This window comes from Buteo buteo, chromosome 5 (genome assembly GCF_964188355.1).
Source record: "Buteo buteo chromosome 5, bButBut1.hap1.1, whole genome shotgun sequence".
NCBI lineage: Eukaryota > Metazoa > Chordata > Aves > Accipitriformes > Accipitridae > Buteo > Buteo buteo.
This window is the reverse complement of record NC_134175.1, coordinates 49,377,169-49,403,353: the sequence shown is the minus strand read 5'-3', so window position 1 is coordinate 49,403,353 and position 26,185 is coordinate 49,377,169. Positions and strand designations below refer to the sequence as shown.

The 26,185-nt window shown below is 40.5% G+C and overlaps 1 protein-coding gene across 1 annotated transcript in view; it reads right to left on the bottom strand.

Annotated features, from left to right (window-relative positions):
• ARHGAP15 (Rho GTPase activating protein 15) overlaps positions 1 to 25,114 on the bottom strand; it is a 330,235-nt gene extending 305,121 nt beyond the window's left edge. Inside the window, exons 1-3 of the mRNA XM_075028952.1 lie at positions 24,882 to 25,114; positions 24,659 to 24,719; positions 7,587 to 7,766 (exon numbers count right to left, since the gene is read on the bottom strand). Of these exons, the coding sequence (XP_074885053.1) occupies positions 7,587 to 7,751 (165 nt within the window). The 5' untranslated portion in view covers positions 7,752 to 7,766; positions 24,659 to 24,719; positions 24,882 to 25,114. The remainder of the gene's footprint in view (positions 1 to 7,586; positions 7,767 to 24,658; positions 24,720 to 24,881) is intronic.
• Positions 25,115 to 26,185: the final 1,071 nt, after the last annotated feature.

Sequence of the window (26,185 nt, the reverse complement as noted above, 5' to 3'; positions counted from 1 at the left end):
GCAAAACTTCCTAGCAATGCATTCCGTTCGGAAGGTATTTCACTATTAAGCGCCGCTTCGAAGAATTGTATTTTCAAGCGCCGGCTGATGGCAACGTCAACCTTTGGGAGTCAGCCGCTCTTCTAGCTAGCATCTCCCCAATTTTTAAAGGGGGGGGGAAAGAAAAAAAAAAAAAAGAAAAAAAGCCAAGCCATTTGGCATAGCCTCCTGCTTCTGTAGCATCAGCTGCTTCACCTGTAATCTCTAGTGCTGCTCTGCCCCCTTGTGCTGCCGCAACCGCAGAGCAACCGCCCGCGCCTTTGTGCGGGGACCGCCGGCTGCAGCTCGCTCCCCCACTGTCACTTCTCACTTTTCTGGCAAGTTCAAGGTCAGTGCCTAGCTATTTTCAGCTCATCTCTTCTTGATCCGTGCAGGGAAATGACAAGGTAACGTGATTTGGGGTCAGCTGTATTACAGGAACCGTTACATAAACGGAGAAAGTGGAAATCAATCCTAGCTGACAGTGTCTTCAGGATAATCAGCGCTCACTCCATGCCGCTGTCAGCTCTCCTGCATCAAACACCATGTTACTTCTGTCAGATCGCTTTAACAAAACCGTATTCTCACTTTTGGCAAAGTAAATAAATATTTCGCTCGGCCTCGCGGTTGATTCATTGTTTAGAGAACTTTAACACTTTGGACTTGCAAAGAGTCCCCGTTTATAGGAGAAAAGACGTCTTCTCCTGTCGTGTCCCTTACTGCCTGCGAAGGGCGTCGGCAAAGATACGGTCGAGTCTCATGAAACGCCCCGTTCTTCATATTTTGTGCTTGATTTCCTCATGCGAGCGGTTGTCCTCCGATTCTCTGTTATCGAGCAGACCTCAGCTTCCCGAAGTGCTTACCTAACCCACGGTCATCCTCACCCCAACCTATCAGGGCTTTTCCCTCTAACGTTTTAGGACACCTTCCTCAATTTGTTTGATTATTATTACTTCATCTGAACCATTTCCTCCCCTAACTAGACATCTTCCCTAACGCAGAATTATGAACATATCATTTCACAAGATGTGCCGCGTTAGCCGCGTCTCGATGACAGCACATGGTATGTCAGTTTAGGGAAAGAACAGCGATTCTATCCCACCCACCTTGTGCTCCCATGAAACTGCCAAGCCCGCAGTACTCCACCGAAGAACAATTTACCATAATATTAGTTGTCAGTAAATTCAAAGACGGAACTCCTAAAGCTATAAAATGGATTAGAAGCAATTTAAAAAAGAATTAACAAACTAGAGTAAGAGTATACTGTCAACAAACAAATGCTTCATCATAGCACTGTAATTTGGAATTTTAATTACCCCTCTGCTTCTGTAACAAAACAATGTCTGAACTGGCAGCCATTTGAATCTCTCACAGGTCATTGAGCATTCTAGTTAATTACTCTATGAATAGCCTGTTTTTCTCCCCTCTGGAAACACGTTTCTAATGGCAGTCAAGGTCTGACAAATGTGTCATCTACATAATTAGCTAGGAAGCAACACAAAACATTAAACATGCTTTGTGCCGACAACTATCAAAACATTTCATTTGTTGTCAATTATTCATTACTTTGTAGGTTCTGAAGGGGTTGTTATTATGAAAATAAGTCCAGATGCTAACAAGGTTAGAGTTTTTTATTCAAATTAGTAATCAGAAGACTAACTTTAAAAAATGTATCCCGTGTACGTTTATGGCAGCGTTCAATCAGCACTAAATTATAAACGAATTTAGTTAAGTTCAAGTTAAAATAGCCATGGCAGAGCACATACATACACTAATTTGTGGAGTTGCATCTCTCTTTGAAGTTTTAGGATCTAAGCTGAAGTAGCAAACTTTCAGAACCTTTGGCAAGACTAATTTGTGCTTGGTAAATAGAGTAAAGATTTTCACAGCATGAGATAATGTAAGATTGGGAAAAAAAAAAAAAAAGGGAAAAAAAACCTGGAGGTTTTTGAACCTTTTTTCTACCCTTCTGTCACACTGAGTAAAAGTCAAAATCAGCAATTCCGACTCATATAATATCTCGTCTGAACTTCAGTTTGGTTTAACAAGGAAGCCAAACCAGTTACATTCACCACTCCCTTAATAGAGCTGAAATGAATTTATCCTCGCTTTTAAGAAGAAATAGGTGCTGGTTATTTCTTTTTTCTATGATCTCATTATGATGCTGCCTATCAAGCTACGCAGCCGAAATGGTACAGTGAAAATGTTTGGAGGAGAAATAAATGGGGAGTTTAACAATAAAATTAACTTCTTCCTTTTTAGCCAAGATTATTTCAGTTGAAGTGCTATAATACAAATATATAATAAAGAGTACCTTCTCACAGGGCATATATAAGAAAAAAAAGGAAAAAAATTACTCAGAAAAACAAAAGACTCATTCGGAGCCTGAAAATACGCCTGCACACAAAATGTTGATCCTGAAAAAGGGTTGCGAGGCAACTTGCATTGCTCCATTGAGAAAAATTGCTCACTGAAGGTAAACTGAACCCTAAAATACTCTAATGCATTCATATTCTACTTTCAGCCTCTAAGTCAAAGGAGTTTATGGTATGTAGGACATAGAGGAGCACGTAGGGGCACATCTGGGAGCGGTGCCCAGTGCAGGCTGAGGACCCCTGCCCCGGAGCCGGAGCAGCTCCTCAGGTGGGACCCGCACACGAAATGGCTGAAAATCCGGAGTCAAGGGCCGAACGAGTCAGTCTGCAGGCACCACACGCACCAGAGAGCAGATCTAGGTTTTCAAAGCACAAAACTAGTTCGAATACAGTAAGGGCACATATGACACACTTCATTTCTCATTTTCCTGCACTAGAAAGGAGAACAACTAATGTTACTCAGCAGATTTTTTTTTTTTTTTTCTTGGACAATATTCACGTTCAAGAAGTAAAACTGGACTGTGTTTATGGACTCACTGCTTTCATACCCACCCTGAAATATTTGGAGCGAACAAGGTGTAAGCTTGCATTTATTAACAATTACCACACCTGTCATGGGAGGCTCATACCTTTTTCTGCACCTGTCCCAGTGCTATTCTATGATTTGTGCAACACCTTGAAGGGAACACAGCTATTTCCTTACAGAGATAAAAGCAGATGCCTCTATAATGGACTAGTGTATGACGATAAAATTTGCAGAGAATAATGCCTGGGCAGTTACTATTAGAACACAATAAAGAGAATATTTTCCCACCACCACCTCAAATGTATACAACTATGATAGGAGAAGGTTTTCTGCTTTTAGAAATATTTTGTCAAGATTTGTTTTTTCCTCCAGGAAAAAAGAAAACTGGGGAAAAAAAAGAAGAATCTTCAAAAACTTTCCCTAAATAAACTATACTCTAAAAGAAGCTCTGATGATCTCTCAGAGATTGAAATAATCCATTTTCAGCTAAAACTACCCATAGCAATGAAACTGAAAATACTCTAAAAGAGGGCTGGAGCCTGTCTGGTAATTAACATTAAACAGATAACATATTTACGAGGAAGTCAAAATATTTTGGAAGCCGATAATCCTGTAAGCCTTAACATGGTATAAAAACAACAAATAAATGCAAAGTGTTACTGTTACACATGCCTGCCTGATCAATGGTTTTCACATATTGATCTATAAATGGAGTTGACAGTCTGTGTTGGCTGCACATTTTCCAAGCAGCTCTATTTTTGTACAAAACCAATACGGGCAATTACCTTTGTTTGAGATGCCAAGTCTTATCAATTCAATGTGATTTAGTGTCATTTTAATTAAATATCAGGATCTACTTCAGGACAATCTATAAAAACAAAGCCTCAAACTTGACTATAAGCTTGATTTGAAGTAAACATGTACAAGCCCTGCAATTTCAAAATATGGCTCAAAAACTCTGCTAAACAGAAGGCTTATATTTTTAGCAATTTTATTTCTGTCTTTTTGGCTAGCCATAACTTTGGCAAGTGTTCTATGATCACAGGAGTAAGAAACAAAAGAAGATTGCTTCCCGTTTCCCTGATAATGTATTAGAGAGATAAATAAACCTACCAGCTTGTTTAACCTAATCAGAAAAAGCTCTAATACATTAACATTTTGGAATGTCTAAATAGGTTCTAATTCTTAATATAGACGCCAATAAAAAAAGACATTTCATTGTTTGAAGTTGTTCTGAATGAAGCAAAATGCACTTCCCTGGGGTTTAACAGATGAAAATAGCAAATATTCATTTACATTGCTAGTTCAGACACTAACATTAAGCAGAGAACGAGCCCTTGCTTACCACAGCCTGTGTCCAGCTTCGTGATTTGTGCTCTTTAAACTCTACATTATTATCAATTTCAACCTTTGCACAAAGCTTAAGCATTTCCATCGAAATAAATAACGTAAACCCCCAAGAATCTACATTTAGCTTTTGCATCGGTTAGCTTATGCATTCCCCATTTGCATCTTCACTACTATAAAATGCACAAGTGCATATGGCCCTACTGATGTATGATGCATATCCTTCTTTGTCACACTATAGAAAATAATCTGTCCACCTTCATATGTATAGCCCCAGGTGTGCTTACGAGCATCACAGCAAATGCTTGAGAATACAACAAATCCCTCAGAGAAAATTACGTATTTTCTTCTCGATAAATCACCAGCCATCTTTCTAGTTTTGTGCCTGGTTTTTGCCCTTTATTGTCCCAAGTGTTCTTTTTTTTTTTTTTCCAAATATGTTTGAGAAATAAATATTTCTATTGATTGTTTAAATTGTGCCAAATGCTGATTGCTGTAATCCACTGAAGTCAGTAGGTTTTGCATAAGTTGAGTAAAAAGGATTTGACCCATTTATTAATAGAATGTAGAGTATGGTGCACATGCCTAATATGGGTGGCAAAAAAGTAATATGGAGTCCCCTATTAGCTATTTCTAGTTTTTAAAGAGAAAAATCTCTCTGATGATACGACAAAAATAGTCAGTCAATGTAAATTAGAAAATAAGCATAATCAGTGGATACCTGACAGATTATATCCATCATCCAAACAGAGGCAGACTGTTGAAAACAGAAAGTTTCCAGATTGAAAAATCAGGATAAATCCTTTTTATCTTCTAGCACAAAATAATTGGCTGTACTTAACATACTGGTAATACGTGTCTTTTAGCAGGGATCTGCATGCTTTTAAATGCAAAAGTGAAGACTGTGTATATAAGTGCACTGGAAAAGAGCATCACAAATTTTAAAACAAGATTACTAAACGTGTATATATATATATACACACACACATGCGTATGTGTGTGTGTGTATCAGTTGGACCCTGCTTTTTCAAGACACTTGGACAGACAGAGACTACTCCATTACTTTCCCCCAAATCCTTCACGAGTCACATGCACAGATTCAGATACATCAGTATGCAATTGATAAATGCAATTGATATTTCGCTGGTCTTTTAGCTTGAATCTCATCACATTTAAAACACGTAGTTGAAAATGTTTGGATCCTCAGGAATTTTGCTTTTAGTTTGGGCGTTAGCAAACAACTTTAAGAGGCTTATTTAAGTAAATACGCCAAAACACTTTCAGTCTGTCAATATCTAGTCAGAAAATTCTGCATGGCAAAAAGAGATGAAAAGAATTGAAATAGAAAGGAAATTAGTAGCATGGCAAGCTTTCAATCTATTATGTCGGAGCCAAGTTTGCTTGGTAAAATGACATATACTCAGTAAAATTCCACTTTTATATAATTAGCTACTAAACAAATGTAACACAAAGCAACTTTTCAGCTCTCAGCCAATGAACATATATTGTACCTGCTATGGTTATTGGAATGCGGCAGTGAATATTTATGTCTAATTTAACTTTTTAGAGCCCTTGCTCTGTAACAGTCCAGCATACTATCCCCAAAACTAAAGTTATGTAACAAGGTAATATCAACAATGAGAAACTGCATGATAAAATCCTGCCCAAAAGTGAAAAATGCTAATTTTGTCTCATTTAGCAGCTGGATACAGAAATGCTCATTAGTTTTAAGAGGGTTAATCCTTTTAACTTTTGCATATTGATATGCCAATTATGCCTAATTGTACAAGAGGCATCAGTCAAGGTAATAGTGCATAAACACATGAAAGTTATTAAGTACATCCCAACATGTAATAAAGTAGGTGTTAATTGGTAGCTGAGTTCTGCAGGCTATTGAGGTGGATAATTCATTGAGAGATGGATCACTTGTAATTTCTCTACATAATTCCTTTTGCAGTCTCATGCTGTGATGTTTTCATGCTTGTCAAAAACAACTGCAGCCTAGTGCCTTTTGTTAAACACAGCCAATAAAATATGTTAGGCATCATTAAATATACTTAACTTTTAAACTTTTTCAAAGGTACAGTTCTTCCTGATAATACATTATAGTATTCCCAGTAAATTACTATAAGCATCGTTTCAGGTTTGTAATGGAGGAACAGTTCACGTCAGATAAAAAGGAAGAAACATGTACAGTGTGTCTGAGGCAAACAATATCGTTTAAATAGAAGGTAAATGAGTATTCTATCAGCTGCTAAGATCCAAATGGATTTTTTCCTCCAGAACTATGAGGTGAAAAGAATTAAGCTATACCAGAGAAATTAATGATTAAAATACTGTATTTCTAAATTAATATACTGTATTTCTAAATAAGTCTGAATTTTGAGTTTGAACTTTGAGTTAAAAGGGAAGAAAATACAGCTGTTATTGTAGGCTTCCTCCATTTAATAACTTTGTTAGAAAGCTGAATATTTCATAGGAATCCATTACATCAACAAAACAAAAAATTAATGGTTGGCATGGTTGTGAGAAGTGACTGAGACCTGGGACTCTGTCCCCAGCTAACAGAGTTTTCCCCCTCATTTGCATTCTCTGAGAATAAAATGGATCTGGAGTCCAAAAAGTGGCTAACATTGCATAAATAATTTTGTAACATCATATGGCCTCAGCTGCAAGTTGCCACCATTATGGAAGAAAATTAACCAGGGGAGACTCATACCAATCAGTTTGTTTAGTATCTCAGAAGGAGTACAGGGGCAGGGATGCAACTGGCAATAGAGTTCATCACTAACTATTTAATTTAAAAAAAAAAAAATGGCAATGGATAAAAAATGACTCAACTCTTCCAACTCTGTAAACTATTAAAATAGTAACTTCCGTGTCTGGCTTTTTACAATTCATTCATTCTTACAGCAAGACCCATTTTTGTTATGGACAAAGTTGCTTTTTATTTACAGAGTTGTAATTTCCATTTCTTTTCTTTTGTCTGCTTTTAAAGTTTGCCTTTTGAGAAATTGTGACCTATAACTGATACCGTAAGTGCTATTCTCTACAGCAGCTGTACTTAAGTACTCTAACACTTGAGAGTTGAAATGCTGAGTAGATGCTATGATCACGGCCACCAAAGCCAAATTCTGTCTTTCATTGAAGGAAGATTGTTATTCTAATGCCTAACCTTACTCCTACAAATGTATTAGCGCCCTTAAATCCCTCCTTGCAAGGCCTGATCATGAAACCAGTATCTTAATCCCACTTAAGATAATTTTGTAGTTTTAAAAAAAATTGGAAGACTCAGAAAATATTAGGAGCATTTTACTTACAGGCTCAGCGACTTTCATGTTCTCAGACAGAATCATAGATTTGCTTTGGCTCAGTCTATCGTGGTGACTGTTGGCATTTTTGATCCTCATTTGAACAGCCCCCGTACTGTGGTGGGAAGGATTAGGCTTTTCAGAGGCCGTATCAGAAGTTGTAGACCTTTCCATGGTTACTGGGTTGACCTGAAGAACATAAAATAAGAGCATTAATCTAGGGACCCTTCATACAAAAATGTATCAATGCCAGTTATATGTCACTGTAGTCAGGAGAAGAAGCTGAGTTATCTTGCTGGCAAGATCTTGATCATCTTTGAACACCAGGATAACTATCAGCTGTGTCAGCCTGTAGTTTTATTATTGTCCTTATCACTCACACATCCAAACTGCCTTGGAAGAGTTAGTTTATGTAAAAGATTATCCTTATCTCAAAAGCCATTCTCCTCTATGGTGTAATCTCCCTGCAAGCCTCTGTCACGTCCAGCTGGCAGCCACTACACTTTGTCTTTGGCCCTGCTCACGCTACACATTTTAAATCTTGCAAAGGAAAACGACATGCTGTGAAGCCAATTAACATATCTTACCTCCACACTTCAATACATGCATGTTACAAGTGCATTACAGGACCGTGCTGCAACCCTGCTAGTGTCCTAAATTTAAACCCTGGTCTAATAAAATTAATTTTTTACAGTTCTACCAAAGGCATGGATGGGATTTTTATTTCCCTGTTCATTTTTAAAATTTTGAAATGAAGAAATGGCTGAACACTTCAGCTCTCAAGCCCTTGGAGGGACCCGGGGCAACTTGTACAGAATTATTACCTTCTCTAGCAGTGCTGCTGTTCAACCTCCTCTCTCTGTGTTAGTGCAACTCAGCAAACTCCGTTCTAGTTATTCAAATTCCCAAAACATTTTTCATCAGCAAGAGTTGCTTTATAATTCCTGTACAAAACATCAGGACAGTGATGCACAACACTTGCTCTATTTTCCTTCCCCCTAGTTCACTGTGGCACCATCCTACGTAAATCGTGGGTGAAGTAATCTGGTAAGAGTCACAAGAAAACTTGCTATTTATATTGCTATGTAACCATATGAGAAAATGTGTAAGGAAGAGATACTATATAAGCTGGAATTGCTGGTTTCCCAACTATGGAGCCAGGGAAATGGAAATCCATTTAAGTGCAGTTACAATATAAACTGTTGAAAATCAGCATTTTTGAAATGGGCTTGAAAAGCACAACTTTTTCTAGCGACAGCTCCCCAACCTCTGAAGACTCTAAAAGATGGAATTCCCTGATTTCAAGAAAGTCCACTTCTAGGAAGGTATCAGAGCAGAGGAAGATACGGTACTGGTGTGAAGGTGGCAGAGGGAGACGAGGAGTGTTATTGCACGTCTCTGGCAGGACCACAGCCGTTGTGCTGGTGGAAGGACACAGCTCCCATAGCTTCACCCTCTCCTGGACCTGACAAACCAATTCCTTACAGGAAACTGCTTTAGATGTAGAGGACACCTAGAAGTGGGTGCCCAGGACCATGTCCAGAAGGCTTCTGAATATCTTCAGAGGGATGTAAACTCATACAGGCAGAGATATGGAAACATGAGGAAACAGAGCACTCTTGAAGACAGAAAGGAGAAGAAGAAAGTGCTTCAATATTAGCCATTATTCAATCAACATTATGTGCCATGAGAGAAACACTAACTTTAATAAAAGCAACAGAAAAGCTTATGCTTGTTGGCTGTTTCCTGCACTGAATTAGTTACTCAAGGATCACTACAGAAGTTGAACCCCAGAAAGAGAGGAGAAAAATTTGGCTAAAGCTGTTTCCTGCTACTCAGGAGTATGCGTATCTATTTCTGCTGCAGAGCTGGTATATGACACCGGGGAAAACTCTTTACGTGGACCTTTGGTAGACGGCACTGTGTGTTCTCCCTCCCCGAGACACTTCTCACCACCCTTCGGAGCAGTCATCGCTAAACCCATGTCGCAGGGACACTTTGCCATTTTGGCAATAAGGTCTGCAGCAGCTCTAACTAGGAAATGATTTTTTTCCTCCTTCTAAACTTGGAGAGTCAAACCATTTTGTATTTCTTGTTGGTATCAAATCAAAATTGCTTCTCAACAGATTTTCAGTAGGCTCCAGGCTGGAGAGCTGATCAGACTCGAGAGACGAGAGCAACACTGGCTCTGTCACCGATCCAATGTTTGGCTGGAGCACATCTCTCAGATTTTCTTCTGAAATCTCCCACCTATAAAACTCTGACATATCTCTTCTCAGGAGCATTATGAGTTTAATTAGGTAGGCTCTGTCTGGTGTTGTCAGTACATGGTGTGCTATAAAAAAGTTTAATAGTACGACAAAGTCATGCCCTGGATCTCAAGTAGGAACACAATCAGTAGATGACAGGTCTGCAAAGACTTCTGGAAACATTTATTCTAATCTTGTTGAATCTTAGTTAATTTTCCCCCCAAAAGGAACTAATTCACACACATCAGAGCATTACAAGGAGACTTTCTGAGGTGCTAAAATTACAGGAACCACCATAAAAAAAAAGAAAAAAACCCAAACCTCAACATTTCCACCACCAGATTTAATTGTCTTAGTGTAGAGCATGGTGAGATCCTGCAGAATATGAATGAGACGTTGCAGAATATGTAGGAAAGGTACAAGTTACAAAAGTTGCTCTCTTAGGATTTCCAGGTAGAAATCCTTTGCTGTCCCAATTCCATTAAGACTCCTGACAGCGTTATCTGTCCTGCATGCCAGTAGATGGCACCCTGAATATGAGCTCCACAAACCCAACGGCCTTGCATTCACATTTGCAAGAAGAATTTGGTGGTACTCACACTCTGCCCTCTTTTTTTTATTATCATTAGTTCTTATCAACTTTAAAAAAAATAGTAGAGGGGAAGACAGTCAGGAAACAGATAAAATATTAACAGAAAATAGAAAAAGGATCCTACCTGATGCTTTTATGCTACGGTGCTTCCAAACTGTTATTAGCAGCATCAGGGCCAAGTTTGGGCCGGTTTTGCAGGGGAATTCGTTTCACGTACTTTGGAAGGCAGAGCTGCCAAGCCCTGTGCAACTGCTTGTGAGGCACTCCATGTTCATTATATAATTAGCTAATTTGCCTTTTGGCAAATAGTTAGCATCTGGATATAAATTTTAGTTTTGAAACCTCCTACGGTTGATTTGCTGGAGAAAGGCATTAAACAAAGACAGACTTTACCCCGCTCCCCTCCCTGTTGTTTATAGGGTTTCTGGAGCAAAGGGGCAGCATAGCTTTAAGGCATTCACCTAAGAGAAAGGGGACAGGGGACCACACCGAAAATCCTTTTGGAAGCATTTTAGGTCACTGCGGAACAGAAGCAGCAGATTGGATAAGAGTGGGAAAAAGTCAGGGAGCAGCAGAGGTACCAGAGAAATCCTTGACATGAGGTTGGATGGGTGATACAGGAAGGGAAAACTGATTCATAGAGTGGGGAAAAAAAGATCGCGCTGCATGTGAGAAAGAAGAACTTTAATTGCTGGAGACGTGGGTAGATCAGCTTACTTCTCGGGCAAGAAACACCGCTGAGCTGAAGGGACAAAATCACTTTTCTGGCCAGGACAGCAAAATCAGTTCAGTCCTACACACCCAGCCACTTTTGCAGATAACTTCAGGAGTTGAAAAGCCCTCACTGAGGGAAGAAGGGGTTCATACTTTTAATTAAATTATTGGCCTCAGTGTGTCAACACTTCCAGTTGCTGTTCCCTTGAATTGGTCCATGTGTTTGGGATGCTCAGAGTGGAGACAAGCCTGCTCCAGCAAGGAGCACAGCATCCCTGCAGCGGATCAGGTTGAGCTGAAGCCAGAGTTCAGACACCAACTACAGACGTGAGGTGGCTGCCAAATAGTCAAATGGCATTTTACACATCTGGCAGATTAATGGTTAAGATCCTAAACGCCTGATTTCTAAATGTACACTTGACTTGCTTTCAAACATGTGATATGGAAGTCATGAGTATTACAGAGGTGAAAATGGAAAGGTTATTGCAATGCAAATCTGTACACACAGTAAAGCCATCCCATTTCTGAGAATCGGGCCCAGGTTAAAAGAATAACACAGCAAATTGCAGAGATCAGATCTTGGGCTTCCTCACAAAGTGCTGGGTCTTGGCAAAACTATTTTCAAGAACATTTTTTTTTTTTGTAACATTTTAACATTTTGTAACATTTAAAAACTGTTTTCACAAAATCCTGATGTTTGATAACAGTGAAACTATTTAAATAAGTTCTAATTTTCCTTTAATGGGAAAAAATACTTTTCTGCCCTTTCTCTTCGAAAAGAGACAGGAGACGACAAAGGAAACAAAGTAACAGTGTAAACTTCCCAATGAAAAACAAAACAAAAACCCCCTTCCTTTCACTATTTGTAATTTCCATGAAAAAAGGAAAAATATACTTTTTATCTTTTAGCAAAAATTAAGAAAGTGAATTGTTCATCTCGCTACCCTTCCTATGTCTTTGGTAGCTTAATTATGGTTCTGTCACACAGTAACAGCCAGTAGGTATTCCTCTCCTACAGCAGCTCATGGAGGTAGAGGAAGTTTCATATTGCATTTATCAGGTTTTTAATCCATTTTGGCATGTTGCTTTGTTCAGAAATTGATCATATAATGAGCAGACTGACCAGTATTACCCAAGAACTTTATTTCATGAGTTTGGGTACAGTATCAATAATCTTAGTGTATAGGTTTTCTGCAAAGCAAAGCGTTAGTTCTTCAAGAAAAAAGAGGATAGCAGTATTTCTAAATTTTGGCTTGAGCTATGCCTGTGTTTCCTACAGCTATGTACAGTGAAAGACAGAATGCAAATGTTCATTCATTAGCAACTTGTACCAAGTAGTTGTAACAAGACCTTTTATCCAAGAAAGGAAAAAAATCTACCCGTGATTAATATAATTTGTTACATTTGTTATTCAGGATTATGAGATTGAAAATGTTGTATATATTTTTCAGTATTTTTCAAAATAAGCTTTTGATATCTTCCAACTTTGCTCCTTATGACATATGCACCAGTATCACGTCAGAATCATAATGAACACAAAAGTGCTCAACATAGTAACATGAAAACACTGCAAAATTAAAGTGCTTCTTGTTACATTCACTAATTCCAATCTTCTGCTGAAGAGCATACTGTACATGAAGAGCATCCATTGAAACCAAATGCAACAATATTACAGAAGAATAAAAATCACACTAGGTTCACCGTTGCACTAGACCTGTGAGCCTGAAAAACCATAAAAATGGAAGAGGAAGTAATGAAAAAAGAAGCTAATGCCACACATGTGGTGAGTCAGAGCATTCTTGTAAAGGAGAAAACATATTGCTGTGTCTGTGAAAAGTGTTTAAAATCAACACACCTACATAAACGTTTCTGCTGTTGGGTTTTGCTTTTAGCCTTTGCTACACTGTTTGTTATCTCCGCTGAAGTACAGCTCAGGGGCAGTAAGTGCTTAAACACACAACTGATGGATATAAAGGGGGACAGATGAAAAAACTATAGGTAAGGAGAGGGGATAACAAGTAAACTGCCGCATGGGTTTTTTGCAATTATTCTTATCTGCACGCTGACGCATCTTTATGGTTTTTTTCGACCGTCCCCACCACGCTGCTCTCACAGCTAACACGTCACACATCCGCGCCCAGGGCACGGACACAAACAGCGAAGGCTGCTGAGGGATATGGTGTCCTGGGCTGCTGCCCAGAAGTGTCCTGAAGCCAGTTTATCTGAGCACTAGAAAAACAGAGAAATCCATTGTAATGAAAATACAAAGCAGATGTAACATTCCTATGCCTTTTCCTTTGCAGAAAGATGTCATCCAGCCCAGAATAACTTGTACTTAGGAAGTAGCATTAATTTCAACCATCAGTCATATCTCTAGTCAAAGCAGGAGATCAGGAATGACGCTACATCACCATTGCCTCAGTCTTTACTCCAGTTTTATCTTTTTATATCAGATAGACAATAAAACAGAATTCCTTGGCGAGTTCAGTCTGCCATAAAAAGTTAAATGTCCTAAACTCAACAGCAGTTTCCCTTATCAACAAAAACTGCAGTCTCATCAGCAAACATCAGTGAGTTACTTGATACTTCCTAAGTCCTACAAAAGCCACACTCAGCAGCATTAATTATCACATGCCCTTTTAATTTTTCTACCTGTTGCAGCCATATTAGACTTTTGGTGGTGTCCCTCCGAACAGACAACACACTGCGCAAGGTTCATGGAGGTCATCTTACCTCATGTGTCTAAAAGCTGGCTTTTTAGTCACTCTTTTCTAGTCCAGCATTTGAGGACTTTCTGCAAATAAAACCAGAACTGACCCACTGAATTTTTCAGGCAACTCTAAATTACATGTACAGTTACCCATGTCTCTCCTGTGGTCAAAGAGAAGGGTAAAAAATCTCTTCTGTTTTGTTCATAGCAATATCTCCCTGCCCAGCATTTCTCTGTTACATATATGGAATACGCTGCTCAGCCCGTTATTCACAATTTTATTTATGCCCTGAGGTATATAATCCAATCTCTATGAAGGCCACACATAAAGGCAAATTTCTTGATGAAGCTTGGCCCAAATCATAGCAGACTTCCTAGGTTGTAGCCCAATACAAGAAATAAAGCATTTTCAAGCATCGTTGTTAAACAACTCTTAGGCTGTTTAGAATCTTTTATCCTTAAGATTTTAACTTGACCCTTGATATGATGACCGTTTCAACCTTTTCAGTTTATTCTCTTATGTTAAGAGAGGGTTATATTTTACAGTAACATTTGGATAATAACTACATAATTCTCATGATAGAAATCTCATGTACCAGCTTAATATCCAGTAGGAACAAAGTGCGCTATCATTTAAAGCAATTTCTGCCTAGTTTGTGCAATACAGGACATGCGGTTCCAGACAGGTCTTAAAGGCCTGATCCTGCTTTCAGGTTCACAGTGAACCCACTGAAGTTTATGGAATTACAGCAAAGCAAAAGTAACGGAAATACACATTATAACAAGCTGCAGGAGGGAAGACTTGCACCATGGTACAGCAGTAACTATGTTTAATTTTGGGTCTAAGAACATACTCCAAGGTTGTTCTGATGACTGAGTTCCTAAGAATTAAAGTGTTAAAATGCAGTACTTCATTTCTCATTCCTGATAGTTACTACACATATAAGGAATATGTGATTCTCTACTTACAGTACGTCACAGATCCGCATGGGTGTGGAGCCTGCACTGCACAGTAACTTACAGCCTGTTACAGTTTGATGCTTCAGTGATTTCCTGCCCATTGACTGCAGCGCTAAAAATAGGAGTGGCTTTCTGCTATGAAGATTGTAGGGGGGGGGGTTCTATTTTTTTCAACTAGTAATAGCACCTTACACAATAAAAAAATTAAAAGGATAAAATAAAATAATAGAAGGCTCATGGAGAGTCCCACTTTCTAGCAGATGGCAGCAAAATGTCTTCAACCAAATATACAGTCTCAGTGGAAATATTATCAGTCTTTACAAACTGTTGCTCAATTTCTCTCAAGGATTGGATGATGAGAGATATGAAGGCAGAAAATCTAAATAGCTGTGCAATGGCTGTCAAGGAGGATTTAAGCATAGAACTAAGGTCCTCCTTTGTGTCATTCTGAAATTTTGTAGATGATTGCTTAGTGGAGAAGGTTGCCCAGAGAGGTTGTGGCTGCCCCATCCCTGGCAGTGTTCCAGGCCAGGTTGGATGGGGCTTTGAGCAACCTGGTCTAGTGGAAGGTGTCCCTGCCCAGGGCAGGGGGGTTGGAACTAGATGATCTTTGAGGTCCCTTCCAACCCAAACCATTCTAGGACTCTGTGATAGCTGAAAGCCCCAGGGTCTGTTCCCTGCTGTACGTAGACCTTTCAAAATAGCTGGATCAGATGACAAAGGAAAACAGGGATTTGGAAAAGCTACTTGTACCCTATACGGCAGAGATGTGCTGTCTCTGGAAATGTTTTCCTATCTGGATAGAAATGGCATGACCGTTAGAAAGAGAAGAGAATGGGAGACAGTTACTATTCCAAAGCTGTGCAGATACAATGACAAACTCTTCACATCCATATTTAATGACTACAAATCCACTTCTACAGATCTAACTCTAATTCTGTAATCCTCAATGACCTGCTATCTACAGGACTTCCCTGCATAAATAAAAGCTTGCTAGGAAATATCACTAGGATATTATTAGAAACAACAAAACCACACGCAATAGGGTAAAAGAGCTTCTTCAAGTCAGCAAGTGACTGCATATGGTCATGTCTTTTCTTGCATCACTTAGTTTCTTGATTATATTACATGTGAAGGTCTCCGGAAAGGTAACAGTTGTTTCAAAAGTTCATCTGTCCCAATATATCATATGGGATAGCATAATGGAGTCTATTTTCACCACTCCTATGTCAATTTAATATCTCAGTTTCAAGTGGAACTTGAAGCTAAAAGTATCCTTTGTGTACAGTTTGGCCTGCATATGTTCTGGGAACAGTCGTCCATAGTAGAAATTCAGTTGAATATGTAAAAGAACATGCCTGGGAAAAATCGCTACTTCTAGGTCTTCCTGCTGGCAGCGCATTTCATTTCTTTCTGGAGTGCATCTGATCCGCAACACCTGCCTCCATTTTCCATGCTGTGCAAGCTAGACTACAATCTTTCAAACGATGAATATTGGTCATATATACACAGTATTAAAAAACCAAACTTGAATATAATCTGATACGTAACATTTCTAATGAACCCTATGACACTGAACAGCCAAATGAGTATAGTTTAGACATTAGACCAATGGCAGCAAATAGTTTACAGCATCATAAAAGTTTGTAACAATTTACTTGGTTTAACACCAAAAAAGACCTGAGAAGTACTAGAGGGGAATGCTTGGTTACTCCTGACCTGCCCTCACCTAACACATGAGGAAAAGATAATTTCCTTCTACCTCCTTCCTTTCTGCTGTACATTTATATACCGCAGGTAAGTACAGAGTAGAGTCATGGCTTTCCAACCATGCAAGTAAGACTGACCAGCTCTGAACTCATTTTACACCTGCATATGATGCTTGTCACACGGTAACTTTTTAGTTTAAAGCTGTCTAATTCTGAATAAAAAAAATCCAATGTTTTCTCTAGGAAGATCACATAAGAATCACAAATTTTCTCCGGTGCTTGAAAGAAATCTGTTCCTATAGCCTAAATGTTCAGAAAAGTGTTGTTACTTTTAATGTTGCCAGATCTGAAGTGATGAGATACTATGGGAAAGGTTATTCTTGCAGTATTTACAGATACAAGCAGAAGCAGAAGTGACAGAAATTTCAAAGTAAGACTGCTTGAAATACTTCCAGCTCAATTTTGCAGAACTTCTCCTCACAGAGATTCGGATATTCATCCAAACTTTCCATGCTTACCTGAACTAGACATGTGGTGAGGGTAATTTTGGAACAGCCCAAACTCTCTGGAGAAGTAGAAGAGTTGGTATCACAAGACAAACTGATGTATTAGAAAAATATTTTTTAAATGCCTGAAAGCTTGCTGCAAATAGCCGAAGAAACAAACTTCCTATAAGTTCTAAGTTTCAGAGCTCTGCCAACAGAAATTTCAGTTTCAGTTTGACAGTGGCTATATAAACAAGCTGTCACAAGGTCAGCTCGGGTAGGACATTACAGCACATTTGTGACCTGCACCACATTCATGTACAGGTTCATGCTCCAGTGGTCGATCCACGGTGGAGGAAGCAGCTCACATTTTTCACTGAGTAAGACTATACACAAGTTTTATCCCACTCTACCTCTAACTCAGTTAGGCACTACTGAACACTTGGAGCAGTTGCAAGTCGTGCCTCAGTTTGCCTCCTGGTCCTTAGTTCCTACAGCAGCAACATCCCCTTCCCTAGAAAAAAAAGCCTTCCTGAGCTCTGTTAAGCCTTTGGTGAAGCAGTAGGAGTTGCTTTAACCTCTTAGAGTGCCTTAGAGTCCCTCAACTTAGTAGTCTAAGCGTACATTTGCCGTGTCTTAGTCCATTTTGCAGTTCTGTATATCCACCAACCTACAGAAGACATGTCTGTCAAACTGAGATGCTGAGATTATTGAATAGGAAAGGCTTTACAGCTTCTTAGACTTTAAAAACAAATTAAAAAAATAAAGTAAACTTATAATAAAACTATTTTTTTTTTTAATTTAAAACTTATAATAAAACTATTTCTGACACTGCCTGCCTCAATAGTGTCTACAACAAGAGGTTTGCCCCTTATTCGGACTGCAAGACTCGCTCCCTCCCACTCCCCAGGATAACGTTCGATTCCTCGTGCTGTGCACATGAAACGGTCCCTCCTACCCTCTCTCAATCTTCCTCCATACATATCTGCAGCAGTTTTTGCACTGTGATCCTGCAGCTGCTCCCTTACTTCTTCTCACTGCTCCCACTTCCCATCTGAGGGGGGAAAAAAAAAAAAGCTCCAGACACTTTTAATCTGTTCCCACACTCCATCTCCACTTTCCTTTGCAGAGCTCCTGGTGCTTCTCTTGTAAGAGATGCTGCTGCGAAACGCAGCAGAGCCGGCACCTACAATTTTAGGAGAAAACTTTCAAGCTGCAGCAGGAACTAGAAGGGGAAATTCTTTGCGGCTTGCGTCGAGCAAGCCCCTCTTCTGCATTTTACGGGGCCCCCGGGTTGTTTTCTGCCCCAGCCGCCTCTGCCGTGGCCCAGAGCGGCAGGAGCGCCTGCACCACCACGCTGCTCCTCAGCACCACGCGGCAAAGCAGGGAGAAGACCAAGGCGTTTGTTTTACGTGACAGTATCCGATATCACATCCCGTAGCTAAGATGTCTGCTTTCAGCAAAGGGGAAATACCAATGGTATTGTGGTGTCAAAAATATCATTTCTTTGATTATGCAAGAAGGGTGGGCATAGGCTCTGCCAATTATTGCTAAGTTTTTTACTGCAAATGTATGGGTTTTGGTCCCTGGGAGGGACCAAAGAAAACTTTTTTTTCACTAAGGTGGTTGAAGATGACTCCAGAAACCTTGTATGCATGCTTTCTGAGGGCCAGGAGACCAGAGCCCACCTGCACCACTAGTCCCACCACAGATGTGCTGCACTTGGTAGAAGCAGTCAGAGTCAGCAGCGATGACAGCAGGAGCGCGGTGGTGCCAGATCCGCGTGTGAACACCAGCAGTCATAGTGAGAAGAGCGGCAGCCATTCATCTGCCCCCAGCATTGCTAAGAGCAAAAATACTTAACGAGTATGTATTACATTTTCTGTCGGCTGTGGGCTCATTAGGTAACGTGGCAACATGCAGAGCTGATGGACTCCTCAAAACCGTTGTTGGCTGAAATTGCTGCACTCAGCTCAAGTGAGCCTTTGCAGTCCTACGTACCTGAGTTAAAATGTCCTTACAGTGCATCAACCTTATTCCCTAAACATCTGTATCTCGGTGCATGGTACAAGTCTGGTAAGAAATCTCTGCATTTAACATTTTTCGTTCTTTTATTTTATACAATTTTTGCTCCACATCTTGATAGAGTCCCTCTCTTCACTTACTTGCACTCTAGGGAAGATTTTATAAAAAGACCCAAACTTTAGATGAAAATTAAAACTAGAAAAGATGTTTTTCAATTAAAATCTCTGTGTAGCAATTCTGAAGGTCTCGGGTCTGTACGACTGCATACTGCTCAATCCAGAGCCAGTGCTAGACTGTCCAAAGGAAAGTCAAGGATGAATTGGAGACCAGTTTCTCTAAGCCTCTACTAAGACTGGGGGCACTTTTTGCCTTTGCCAGGGCCTAGGATTAATGAACAAGGAGGAACCGACATGCTTTTACTTGGGCTGTTTCCACTTCCTTTGCCATTCCAAGAAGAGTGGGTGGATTAATGTCACCTCCTAGTCAAAAAATCATCACAAGAATTTGATTACTTATTACTACTGGTTACTATATTTTGCTCTTTTTGCTAATAAAGTAACTAAGCATGCAGTGTACTGTTGATAATAGAAACAATAATCTTTCTAGATCAAACCACAGCACTGCTCAGCCCAAAGCACAGAAGGCAGCACATGTCAGAGCAGCTCGGCCAGTTGGAAAGTCTGATGTAACACCTTCCTAGTGGAAAACATTGATTCATTTGTAGCAAAGCTATGCACTAGAACTGCATTTTGTTTGAGAGAGCCCAGGGAGGCTTCTGCTGGTGTTTGCTGTGGGTGTCCGTGTTGTTACCGTGAGTCTCTCCTGCGATGTGTGTGTGGTTTTGGCTCTGGCCGACATCACCATGTAGGCTGGGGATGCCCCAACCGGTGGGACCCGCTGCCAGTGTTGGGTCCATTGCCCCACCGGGGACCGCTCAGTTCCTCCAACTCCACTGTCCCAAGCAGACGTCTGGCCGGTCCAGCGGCAGGTACCTCCTGAACCACAGCTGCAGCGGAGGCACCAGAAACTCCGAGAGCATCCCGACACCCAGCAGGCTGGTGACAGCCCCACCAGCCATGGAGGCGACTCTCCTGGAGACAGAACTCCAGGGCTTCAGCCGTCTTCACAGAAATATGTGTCATTTCCCTCCTCACCCACAAAGGAAAGGAGTTTAGTAACATCCTGAGCAGAAGACAAACAAGTACAGGTGCTAAGCACTGTGCCTTGCCTGGGAGGAACTTCTGTATGTGCTTCAGATAGGCGCTCCGGTATCTGATTCAGCACCAAATACAGCGGTGGCTTGGCTCAGGGTGTGGCAGGAAAAGAAATGAGAAACAGAGCAAACACATGTTTAAAGCACATCTCTTCGGCTCTCAGCCACATGCACTTCTGTTTTTTCTTCCTCCCTGCCTCCCCTTCCCCTCTTATCAAGTTGCAGTTGTGCTGAAAACTGAGGGATGTCTCGGAGAAGGAATCAAAAGTCACTTTAAGTTCATTTGTTCAAGGACTGTGCCTGTTTAGTATAGCAGGCACAGGCTTTGGAAGAAATATTCATGAAAAACCACAGTACAAACCCACAATAACCGGCTTAACTACAAGTGAATGATTTAATACCTGACAATCTCAAATGGCAGGAAGTGAGGAAGTGTTATATTGTGTCTTAAACAACCTTAAGCCACTAACCGTAGCAATATCAAACTTGCTTAGTTAATTTATTGAAGAAATGCTTCAGTAGGTATCTGTGCACTGTCTGAGTGAGTATTTTACTGTGTAACGTGCACATACCCCCAGAAGTTTAGAAGCTAATTAGGAGAATAGCGGTATCTGTTTAACCCTCTGATAGCTTTCCTACTTAATTCCCAAACCAGTTCTTTTTCATGCTAAGTAAGGTGAATGAAAATACAGAGAAATGAAGAGAAAAAAGGCCAAAATTTCCAAGCATGGATGAATTTGGGGTTCTTAGTTTCTGGCAAACAGGACTCACTTTTACACATGCCAGACCTCAACACTTCCAGGTGACTTCAGCATGAGCCAATAATGCACAGAAAATCTGCGCCGGCATGACCTGGCTGCACCTGCAGACTGAGCTCTAGCGTAAGTTAGCTTTGCCCCATGGTCAGTTTGCAACATCTAAGTATTCATGCCCAGAAAATTAATGCCTGCTTTTCTCATTCAGACAGTCTTCTTAAAAAAAAAATATCCAGTAGCATTTCTTTTTCTCCTATTTCAGCCAGTCTGGAAGTTTGCACCCCAAGGTGTTTCAAGTTGTAATAAAGATGATGGGTCCACTGATTTTGGGATAAGAGGTCTCACTCTTAAAATGAAAATAGATCTGCATTGAGGAAGTTCCTGTGCAAATGAGGAGCTAACTGTTTGTTTCGTAGTAAGTCTCCAAAACAACCTTTTTATAGTATTTCTCAAAGCAAGGAAGACCGACAGAGGAATGTTGAGTGCGTGAAGGCACAATCTTAACACCCAGCACAGCAATGAAACAACCACCTCTGTCCTTCAGATGTCAATAAGAGAGTTGTCAGTGAAATTAAGATTCATTGAGACTGCTGGTTGAAGCAGACCAAACTTACGAGGAGGTTTCAGAAGCAGGTAACACCGATGCCTTCTGACCCAGAGCAAGCTCACAGGTTCCCAAATGCACACCCCGCAGGGAATTGTGCTGTTGTGAGCAAGCTGAAGGCAGCAGGGCCTTCAGCCTACTCTGAGACTAAAAGGACATTACAGCAATTAGCTCGATGGTGACAAAAGCTGTTGCAAGTCACCACAGGATGGGAAAAGAGACAGTTTTGTGCAGGTTGTGTAACCAGCTAAAGAAATCTACTGCTGTGCTCTGAATAGAACTTGAATTATCATGGAAGATACGTGATCAAAAGCTGGGCCAAAATTTTATCCCATCTGGTTTTTTCAGGACTAATCCTATCAACAAGTGAACCCAGGAAAACAATCAAAGCATCTTCATATAGGTGGTATCCATCAGTACCAGCTTCTGTCTTTGCAGCACTAAGAAATATGTTTGATGCATCCATGTGGAAGTCTTAGGAGAAAAGTGAAACGTAGAGACTTTAGCTAGAGCTCAAGTGATGCTTTGTTTTGTCTTTAAAAGAGATGAGCCCAGACAACACCTGTACAGGACTAAGATACATTCTGTACAACTGCCATGTTTCAGGTTTCTAATTAAGGACACACCTAAGCACTAACAGACTTCTCCAATGTCGAGAGGAAGTTTTTAGCAGCATGCAGACTTTAACAACACATTAAATGCTTAGCAACTCACACTGATTGAGCTGACACGGCACAGAAGCATCTCAAAAAAAAAAAAAAAGTCCAGAAAATAAGCGAGCATCAGAATTACATGTTGTGAGCCTTCAAAAAATTCGGAAGACGCTGCCTATAACCCACTAAGCCCCACGTGACTCAGTAGAAACAGGCCATAACACAGCAGTTCCCACTGCTAAAAGTCTTGCTTAGCAGAGAACCAAGCTGAAGTCTCTGAGCAGCACAGCAAAAGCCACCCTCACTACAGCACTGGCGATCACGGTGGGCACTCCATCCCTCTGTGTGGGATAATACTTTTTAGAGCCTGGCCTGAAGCTCATCACTGTAAAGAAGTAATAACTCATGGGACCAGAAACAGATAGAGAAATCCAAACCAGAGCTGTGTACAACAGTTTCAATTAAGCTAGCTCCACATCAAGGAGGTTGTGGTGGGGTGCCACCCAAATATTGGGAGAGGAATCGACATGTGTCTCCGTCACCATTTTAGTTTCTGGTTCCTGCTTCACTCCAGGTGGGGAGGAACATGCCCGAGACTGTGGTCTGATACAGATCTCTCCTTTGCTGTCCTGGCAATCCCAGCCCCCGTGAGAGGGGCTACCGAGGGGGCCACACGCTCGTGCTTGGTCGGAAGAAGATGGAGTATCTCTTCTATCAAAGCAAAAGGAAGTTTCTACAACAAATGCTGCCAAAAAGGCGAGGGGGTTTTTTTGTAATTCAATAATAGTGTACAGCAGGAGCTTTAAAATATAGAGTGCTTCAGCTGTTCACTCTATTTGGAAAAGAAAATGAACAAATGTATGTTACAGATGTAATTGGATTGAGAGGTAAAGTGAACAAGAGATGCTGCTTTTAAATGAATTTCCTTTGGACACAAAGACGTAAGTTGCAGGGAAGGGAGAAAATAAAGAAAAATAACTCAGAATTCAAACTACTTTACCAAATCTCACAGCTCTGTGGAAAATGCATTTCAAATGATGCTAAGACATTGCAGCAGTAACATAAAAACCACTACAAACACAGCCCAGGAAGAGAACATGTTTTTTTTATACAATTTCCCTGTCTGTGCTGATTTGTGTATGCAGGCGGGACAGCTTTTTTTCTCAAAAAAGTACAGAAAATTTGAAATGTAATCTTATAACACTACGCTAAAATCTGTCTCCAGTTAGTATGCACGATTTCAAAATGAGCTTCAAGCCACGTGTGCTATCTTTCAACTCTGACCCATATTTCCAAAAGAAAACCGAGTTGCTTCTTACGATAAGGCTATCAGTTACAAACATGAGTACATGTCACAAAGTTTGCAGCAAACTACACGTTACCAGGAAAACAAATCTTCACCGTACAACAAATCTTGTTAGTTCTGGCTCTGCTTTATGTGGCCTATAATCAAAGCATTATATTGTGTTATTTGAACATCCTCCTAAATTACTATTTCCTTGTAAGGCTCTGAAGACCAGAAAGCAGTGTTTGCCCACTGATGGCAATGCAAAGTGAATTTTTTGATAGAAAGCTTCAAGTGAGATGGGGACTCAGGACAGACAACCTTTTTCCGGCCAACTCTGAAGCAGAGGAGGAATTAACCTGGATCTAAACAGCCTCATGCAGGAAACATGCTACCGGGATATCTCCACTGAACAGCTCCACGAGGAACAGCATTGAGAGTGCCCATAGACAAACCAAGGATATTTTTTGTACAATGTCCTTTTTGCCTCTCTGTATCCTATTCCTATTAGCACCACTGATTAATAATAGAGCGGTACCAAACTTTTGGATACTGAGGAGGGCAAGAGTTCCCTTTATTGATCTCTTCAGTCTCTAGCAATACAGAATATCGACTAGATAGCTACGCTTACCATTCTACTAACTTTTACAGTACCCAATGCACTAATCACCTCCCTCGTGGTCACCAGCAGGGAAGCCAGTTAATCAAACAGTGCTAAACTGCACCCGGCAAAGGCAAATGCTGGGAGAATTGATCTAATCTCATTTTCCAGCCAGTGCCACCAGTCTTTTCTACCTTTTGGGGACAACTAGTTAGTACTAGCAGGGATATGAGATGTGATAAATGGTTTGGGATACTAGAGTGGGTCTGATACAGTTGCCTCTTGCATAGGATGCAACAGATTTACTAGATCCTGAAGGCAAATTTTGCCTTTAAAACATCATTTCATATCGGTACCCTCTACAGTTTTGCTCATTGCTTTCAAATTCACAAATGCCAATAGAAATAATTGTGTAATTAACATAATCCATATTGAATGCAAACAAAATACACACAGTTATGATTATTTTAAAATCTTTAGCAACAGGTTTCCTAAACTGCGTTAAGATGAATTTAAGGTTCCTTACCTACAGCCTCACAGACGCCGTCATTTCATCTCAAACTGCCATCAACCAGCAACAGTTTTAACTATTTCAAAAAACGGAAAACATCTAGGTCACATGTCTATAGACAGCATTTAGGTTAATCTCCCAGAGCTCATAAAGATAGAAAGTAAGCAGGAAAAAAAAGTAAAATAAAACCACTTCCTGCAACAGCAGAAGCTAACCATGTCCCCAGTGAGCAACTTACACCCAGGTTTAGGGCAAAACTCTTCCCGATTGGATAAAGAACAAAACTTTAAAGTATGAAAGCAGCTCCTCTCTTAAAATTGCAACAAACAGGGAGGGTTAGTTTTTGCAGGAGGTAAACACGAGGTTTAAAAGGAAATGCTGAAAGGAATTATGATTCTAAGCCTCAAGACAACTTCCCTTTTCTTACCTTCAGTGAAACCCTTTGAGTACTGAAATAAATTGCTTGCAACAAATCTGCTTTGCTGTTTTGAAATGTAGCTTTAGTAAACATGACACTTACCATTCTATTACTTTAGATTTACAAAATAGCAAATTCTAGCCAATCAGAGAGATTGCTACTAAAAAAAAAATAAATGCCTTGTACTATTGCCTGGTGAAGGTCGCCCAGACAAACACTTCTGTTTCTTCGATTTTCTGTTTTAACACTTCTCCATGAAGCAGCTCCTGGAGAAGTAGAGGCACACACCGCCGCTGCCCCGCTTCACTTCTCCCAGCACCTCACACCGTACCGGTCCCTCTCAGGCAGGATGAACCCAGAGAACCAGCAGATTCAGATGTAGCTCTGGACCTTTGGGACTCTTGGAAAGCCCCTTCACTGCAGATGCCTTCACCAGCGTCTTCCCCTGTGGCCTTTTTTTCAGCAAGGAACGGTAGTATCTTTCCAATATTTCTAGCTCAACTTTTAAAAAAATGAGGGTTCACCTCCCCGGTGCAGCGGGGGTTCCCTAGCAGGGCAGGGTGGTTGGGCTGCGTGTACGAGGACCATCCCAGTGCCGGTCAGGCTGCAGAGCCCTCTGTTGATGCTTTGGCAGAATAGGGGGTTCTTTTTTGGTTGTCTCCCACAATAAAAAAAAAAAAGACCTGCCCTATGACCTGAGAAAATCAAGGCCATCCTAAAAGTTTAAGGATTTGTCCTGACAGTGAAGTAAAATGAACCCTATTGACAGGGGATGCCAGTAGAGGTCCTCAAGAAGACGTGCTCCATCTGTGCGGACATCCAGCAAGAAATTCACTGAGTGGCCTAAAGCAGGATCCTGCAGAACGTCCCATGGAAAAAGGGCAGAGATAGTTAGGAAACTGTGGTGGGTTGAGCACCCCAAGGCTGGGGCTGAGGCTGGAGTGGAGCTTAGGAAGATCTAGAAAGGGATTGTAACAAACTTTGCAAGGCTGCAAAAAAAAGACTGATTTGCAGGCAGATCATTTCCTATTGCAGCAAAAAAAAAAAAAAAAAAAAAAAGGTGCAAGAAAGTTCCTGTAGAGAACAGCTTTAGTACATCATGCACTTACTGAGCTGCATGGGAA